Here is a 7660-nt window from a genome sequence, read left to right on the forward strand (position 1 = left end):
CCAATGTTTGAAATTTTCTAATTTCTATATGTGAATAAAATATTTTTAGAACTTAAAATATTACTTTTAAAAATTCAACTTAAATCTGTTTTTCTCAATATCAAAAGTTATTTTTCTTGCGGTAATCAGGGTATTCATCATTGATAGCAGTGGTTAATATTCTAACCGTGGATACTTTTCGAAAAGTTAAATAAGTGACAATAAAATGTATTCCATTTTTGTGAGCGGGATTAAAATTTTTTTTTCGGTATCCATCACCGGTAACGGTAATTAATCTTCTAACTGTGGATGCTTTCCGAAAAGATAAATGATTGACAATAAAATGTATTCCATTTTCATGAGTGGAGATTAAAAATTATTTTTTAATTATTTGAAAAGGTTGCTTTAGTTAGGAGAGAGGATTATTATTATTATTACCGGATTTAAAAACCAAATCATAAAGTGTCAATATAGAACTTCAATCTATAGTACTTGATACTGTTTTGGTACCACGTACTGATCGAAACATTCTGTTCTGATAGTAAATTGAAACAACAAATTGTTTCATGTTGAGTTTTCTCAAGAAAGTTTAGTTACCAAAAGTTGTAAAATTTCCTATTTATTTTGGCCAAAAGTTGTAAAATTATTTGTGTTTTAAAATAAAATCTGAAAAATTTTCTCTCATGTAAAGAAATATTTATGGCATAATGTCAAATTGAGCCCTTACCGTTTACATCTATTATCAATTTGATTTTTATTCTTTTTTTGAGTTAAATTTGACCATTAATTTTTCAAAAAGAATCAAATTGCTTTAAAAAAAATTTGTTGACTAAAAAAACTAATGTTTTAGCGATGTTGGCATGCTAGGAGTGTGACAGTCCACATATACTTGATGCTGACATGACACTATTTGTTTTATATACCGCGTTAATATAAATACATGTAGAATGTTTAAAAACTTGAATGCTTTAGTCAGTATTTCCATTAAAAAAATAATTAGACTCTTTTTAAAATATTGTACGTCAAATTCAGCTCAAAAAAGAATAAGGGCTAAATTGATAAAAATATAAATATTGAAAGTTAAATTTGATATTATACCAATATTTATTATGTCTTGCTTCCCAATTAACCTAGCTCAACATATCCATTCTCTATCTAAACTCACTTTATTAATTTTCACAAATTTCAATATAAATTTTAGACTTAATTCATAAATTGATACTTAAATTATATCCTTTTTCCTATTTTGGTACTTAAACTACATTTTTTTTCAAGTTGGTACTGTGTTTGTCTAATCGTTAAATATATTTTTAAACAAGGCTTAGCTTATAAGTTGGTACACAAACTATGCATTTTATTTATTTTGGTACTTGAACATTTTTTACACCAAAATGTTATACCCATTTAAAAAACTTCTAGCTAATAATAATCGCCATGTCATATGACTTAAAATTATTTTAATTTTTTTCTTTTTCCTTTTATAACTTTCTCTTTCTTTTATTTTTCTCATTCTTTTTTTATTTTTCTTCTTCTTTTATAATGTATGACAATACTAGCGTATGCTTGAAATTCGCTCTCTCAAAGTTGAGATGTTGACAATTGATTATATTTTCAAATTTCACCGCTTGCTTGTTCGACTTGACGAAATCGAAAAAGTTATTTCATCGACCAAATCCAATGTTTTCAAAACTGGACTGGATTGATCGGTTGGACTGGGAATTGATTGGGGTACTGGTTCAGAGATAGGGGTTGATCGATTGACTTACAAAATTTTGATGCCACTTGTGAAAAAATAAAATTTTAAATACCAAGTTAAAATTTTTTTAATTTAGATACCAATTTATGAGTTAAGCCTAAATTTTATAATCTCATTTTGAATATCCTCTTGCTCTATCCTTTTTCTTTTCCTTCCTATATAAATCCAAATTTATTTTTCTTTATGACGACATGTCATGAGATTTATAAAATCATTTGACAAATTTGAAATTATTTTTTCATTCAATAATTCCAAAAATATTTTTCCTAAACCAAATACCTATAAACATTAACATTTTAAAATGATGCAATTTGATTTTTTTAATTAAGAAAAATTCCATCTAAAACAACATAAAAGTCCAACATTTTCAATGAAAATAATAGAAAAAATGTCATTTAATCTTAAATTATCATTATAAAATATTTGATTAATAGTAAAATGTATTTTAACAAAAACCTTTAAAATTAGTGATAAAATTTTTAAAAATAAAATAATGTTGTTTTACATTGGCTTTATGAATATTGATTACATTCATTATTGCTCTACATTACTCGACGTTCCTACACTATAATTTTTACTAAAAAAAAATAATTTAATATTATATAGTATATCAATTTATTTATTAACATCATTTTAGTATATCTGTATGATATTCATTTTACATGATTTAGTTGAATCCAATCAAATGATTATATAATCTTCAAAACATCAGCACAATAACTAATTATCAAAAGATTCTGTTGCATATAAATTTGCCAACTCAAATATGACAAGTATTAGTGTCACTCATCTTAGAAGCACGCAACTTGCCTCAACAAATAGTTGGTTTAAGAGAACTGAATAAATTTAATTTGTTTTGTAAAAGATTTAAATGATATAATTAACTCTATATTAAAAAATAAATAACTTTTAACTTTTTCATGTTTTTACCAATTGAGTTGTTAGGATTTTAACCCGATTAAGCAACGAACAAGAAAATAGCAGAATAAATTGAGAAATTGAACACACAAATTTAACGTGGAAAAACCCCTCCAAAGAGGATAAAAAACCACGGGCAAAGATAATTTTATTATAATGGCAAAAGAACGAAGAGTAAAAAAGATGGAGATAAAACCTAAACCCCGAAAACCCGAAAATAAAGAACCCACAAAACTTAAACACAAAATTCTCTAAATGTGTTATGAGTTCTAATCTCTAATGGGTGTATTTTCTAAGGTTGTAAAAGAGCCTATTTATAGGCTAAATTCATAAGTCAAATAATAGTAAAATAATCTAAACTAATCAGTGTTTGATTGAAACAAGTAAACAGAGTTTAACTGAAAGACTATTTTTCAAATTTGACTGAATAAATTTAATTTGTTTTATAAAAGATTTAAATGATATAATTAACTCTATATTAAAAATAAATAACTTTTAACTTTTCCATGTTTTTACCAATTGAGTGGTGTCGCAACTTATGACACTAAACTTAATCAAACATGTTATTATAGTATAAATAATTATCTTGTGGCCATATACATATCTATATATGAAATAGTGATAATATACATATGTATATATACACACACGTAGAATATATAATAAGATCATAAATTAAATCCTTAATTGTAGGCTAAATTAGCCATATATGTCAAAAAAGTTTGTTAATTGACTAAATACACTTTTTTTTTAAAAAAAAATTTAGGGAATTAAACCGTTTTTTGGAGAGAGTGTGTGAAAGCTTGTCTAACTAAGCGAGCTTTCTTGCCACTTGTGCAGAAAGCGCACTCAACTAGTCACGCTTTCACACACTCTCTTCAAAAATGACTTATTTCCTTAAAATTTAAAAAATTGACCGATGTAACCAACCAAATCAAATTTTTATCATTTTTTGTGGTGTCAAAGTACAATTTGACCATTACTAATTTAAAATATTATAAACTATAAACGGGCCTAAATGAAAAAAAAAATTATTTTAGGGGAGATGGGGCCTTTGCTAGCCCCCTGGCACTGTCCCTGGTGTCATGTGTGATAATTCAATTGGCTAATGTGCTACAATAACAACCTATTAATGGATTAACAAAATTTTTAATGACATTGACTAGTTCAAATAATAACATTAATCAGAGTGACTAAATTAAGAAAAAAATTAGCTAGAGTGACCAAAATAGGACAAACCCTATTTTAGAGTGACATTGGGTGTAGTTCATCCTTATACTTTTATATGTGTCTAAAATTACTACTTTTTTAGAGAATAAATTCATTAATGAGAAAATAAAAAAATAAAAGTGAACACAAAGAGGAGACGGACTACTAAACCCAAGCCAACAGACTCACCCCATACACCCAAACTTATTGTCTGTAATCCGCATTCGTATCAACATAAGATATAATTTCAACAATCTTCAAAAAAGACGCAAGGAAAAAAACCACCCCATTCTATATGGTTTACATATGACAAAGCCGCTTATGCCAACGAGTGGGCCGCCTTGTTAGAACACCATGCGAGTAGACAGACACAAAAACTAATCTTTTAGCATCAAACAATCATGTAGCAGCACACCTAGATCAGATGCATCAATTATACATGCTTTTTTCCTATCAAACTACATACCCATAGTAGCCCAAAACACATACAGTTTACCACAGATATGGTCCAACTTTCGATAGTATGCAATACTCCAAGACCTGATGAAAAACAAGGGAGCCACTACACCCCAAAATCCCATTACAAAGCCAAGAGCTATGCTGACATAAAGCGAATTCACTTTACTTCCTTCACTGCTACTTCCATTATTTGCAACGTCAGTTGGAATACCTTTTGAGGTGCAGTTCTTAGTGAGAGGAGGTCCCCAAAGATGATTGCCCACGTAAGACAAGTTGTCAAAGCTTTGAAGCTGAGTGCTTGTTGGGATTTGTCCTCTCAAGTTGTTGTAGGATACATTGAAGTGATTCAAGAAATTCAAATTGGAGAAACTTGGAGGGATTTCACCATTTAGTCGATTCATGGACAAATCAAGAGACTCCATTAACTCCATGTTGCCAATGCTGTCTGGTATATTTCCTGTTAGGAGATTCCCTGAAAAGTTTAAAGACAATAGTCCAACGAGACTACCAATTTCTTTGGGGATCTCTCCTGTGAGAGTGTTAGCTGAAAGGTCCATGCTGGTAACAAGTCCTAGTGTGCTACCATATTCATCCTCTCGTCCTTTCAACATCAGAAATGCGTTCAAAAAAAATAAGTAAAAATCTACATCCTTCGCAAAAACAAAATTATTGGTTTTGTTTGTTGTGGCCATTGCACTTAAATTATTAAAACATTTTGGAATAACTCCAGAAATGTTGTTGTTGGCAAGGTCCAAGTTTTGAAGAAATTGAAGATCACAAATTTTATGAGGAATATGGCCATCAAAGTTATTTGATCGAAGGCTTAGAATCACAAGGTTTGAGAGCTTATCACCAATCCATGCTGGTACACTTCCACTGAAATGATTTTTACTAAGATCCAACATAATCAAGTATGGAGAATTTTGCAATGTGGATGGCAATTCTCCAAACATTGTATTGTTTCGAAGGTTTAGCATTGTAAGATTTAGACGCCATAAAGAAGGTGGGATTTCGCCGGTCAATTTGTTGCTTCCCAAATTTAAAATTTTCAAATCCTGGCGATGACTCCAACAATCTGGAATATCTCCTGAGATAAGATTTTTATCAATGTAAAGAACTTCCATCCGTTTTCTACTTGATGAATTACAAAGTAATTCAAAAAGAGATCCCGAAAATGAATTATTTGATAAAATTAGAAATTGTAAAGTTGGGAGTACTCTTGGCAATGGGCCAATGAATCGGTTTGAACTCAAATCAACAAAGTTGCTCACATTCAAATATGAAATCTCTCCTGGAAGTTGATTAGAGGAAAGATTTAAATATTCAAATTGAGTGGGAAGGTTCAAAAACCAAGTGGGCATGACATCTGAAATTCCTGCATTGGAGATATCCAAATAAGACAATTTCTTTTGGAATTTTAGCCACTGGGGAAACTTTGGGCCAAGATGCCAGTGACCCAATTCGATCCTTTCACATTGAAATGGGGGAATCCAGCTTGAGTTTGGTTCAAATCTAAGCCGATTTTGTGATGCTGCTAGAGTTGTCAATCTCGTGAGATTAGAAAAATGGGTTTCTAATACAACTCCTTCTAATAGATTATACCCAAAACCCAGATACTCCAAAGATGATAACTCCCCTATAGACAATGGAAAAGTACCATTTAATTGATTTTCTGAAACATCAAATAACTCCAAAGATGATAACTCCCCTATCGACAATGGAATTTGACCATTTAATTGATTTTCTGAAACATCAAACAACTCCAAAGATGATAACTGCCCTATAGACAAGGGAATTTGGCCGTTTAGTTGATTTTCTGAAAGATCAAGGTAGGTAGCAGAGCTCAAGTTTCCAATGGCACTTGAGATTGTTCCTTGTAACTGGTTACCACTAAGACTAAGGAACTGAAGACGGTTTAAACTATACAAGGAATTGGGTATGGACGAATTGAGATGATTCCAATTAGTGAAATCAAGAACTTCAAGAAACGAGATGTTCCCAAAGTAATCTGGAATTGGGCCTTCCAAAGAATTCTCACTAAGATCAATGGACACAAGACCATGAAGACTAAATATCGACTTAGGTACTGAAGAAAAGCGGTTCCAAGAAAGATCAAGAACAACCAGTGATTTTGTAGAATTGACACTGATGAAAGATGGGTCATCTTCTAACCTACAACCTGACAAGTGCAACTCTAACAAAGAAGGAAGTTTGAATGTCACCTGTACCCAATCAGTTGCGTTAGAAAGATCCGCACCACTCAAATCAAGGTACTGCAAGGAAGAAAGTCCAGAAACCCATTGAAGACTTTTTGATTTGAGATCATTACCTCCAAGATCAAGATACTGCAACTTTGAGAGATTCCCAAGGTTATGAGGAATTGCTCCCTGAAATTGGGCATAAGAGAGGTTAAGATAAGTTAAACTCTCCAGCAAACCGAAAATTTTCGGAATATGTATGCTGCTAAAATTGTTACTGCTCAAGTCCAGGGAACTGAGATGCTTTAACTCCAGCAGTGAAGGATTTATTTTGCCTCGTAGTTTTGACCGCTCGTAAGCTTCCCATTCAGTTGGTGTTGCGTCAAAATCAGGCTCTGAAAGAGGAGGAGCAGCCAAGTGCAGTTGGTTGACGTAGCCTGTTGAGTTATGGCAGACGATACCAATCCATTTACAGCAATCCCCTCCTTCAACCCATGAAGATAACCTGTTTGAAGGATCAATAAGATGATTCTTGAATTTCAAAAGAGCTTCTCTCTCACTTTGAATGCAAAGTAGGTTGGAATTGGCATGACAAATGGAAAAACAGAGAGCGGGAATGAGAAGAAGACAAGGGAATAAGGAGATTGGAAGAGGAGTAGTCATGGTTGCAATTGCCATGGCTCACAACTCCAAATATATAGAGTAAGCTTTAGCTAAAACACAAAAAATACATGAAGCGCAAGTAAGTTTCTTCAACAAAATGCATTAAATTGATAGAAATTTAAATTTCCATAAAATGTTATAAAGTTGAGTCAAACAAAAGTTGATGAAGAAAGCCCCACTCCCACATTCTTTAAGACTTTTTAGGTCTTAAAAGCTGAAGGAGAAAAAAAGAAAGAAAAGCTAAAGGAGATAAAAAGAAGGAAAAGAAAATGGAAAAGACGGAATTTGAGTCAGAAAAGCGAAATGTTGAAAATAAATCAATTTATGTTTACATTGCTGTATCAACAAAACATAAAGTTTAGAAGCAGCTCAACTTAACCAAGTCTATAAATAAAGTTTAAACATAAAGTTGAAAATAATACTTTTTGTCTTTTTTGTCATATGTCAATTTTTATATTAGTTATTTTATTAAACAAAA

The 7660-nt window shown here is 31.2% G+C and overlaps 1 protein-coding gene across 2 annotated transcripts; it reads right to left on the reverse strand.

Moving 5' to 3' along the window:
- Positions 1–3932: 3932 nt before the first annotated feature.
- LOC108474867 (receptor-like protein EIX2) lies at positions 3933–7403 on the reverse strand. Of its 2 annotated transcripts, XM_053021026.1 has the most exons (3): positions 6798–7033; positions 6651–6708; positions 3933–6543 (listed from the first exon to the last, which is right to left on the reverse strand). In XM_053021026.1, exons 1-3 carry the CDS (start codon positions 6884–6886, stop codon positions 4321–4323), a joined length of 2370 nt encoding a protein of 789 aa, XP_052876986.1. In that variant the 5' UTR covers positions 6887–7033; the 3' UTR covers positions 3933–4320. The 2 variants fall into 2 exon arrangements, with proteins under 2 accessions (XP_052876986.1, XP_052876985.1); XM_053021025.1 differs by having other exon boundaries at positions 3933–7403.
- Between the last annotated feature and the right edge of the window lie 257 nt (positions 7404–7660).

Source organism: Gossypium arboreum, chromosome 11, assembly GCF_025698485.1.
Source record: "Gossypium arboreum isolate Shixiya-1 chromosome 11, ASM2569848v2, whole genome shotgun sequence".
NCBI classification, from domain to species: Eukaryota; Viridiplantae; Streptophyta; class Magnoliopsida; order Malvales; family Malvaceae; genus Gossypium; species Gossypium arboreum.

Bases quoted from the DNA above. Each gene is read 5' to 3' on its own strand.
- LOC108474867 (XM_053021025.1), bottom strand. From the start codon at position 7,197: ATGGCAATTGCAACCATGACTACTCCTCTTCCAATCTCCTTATTCCCT.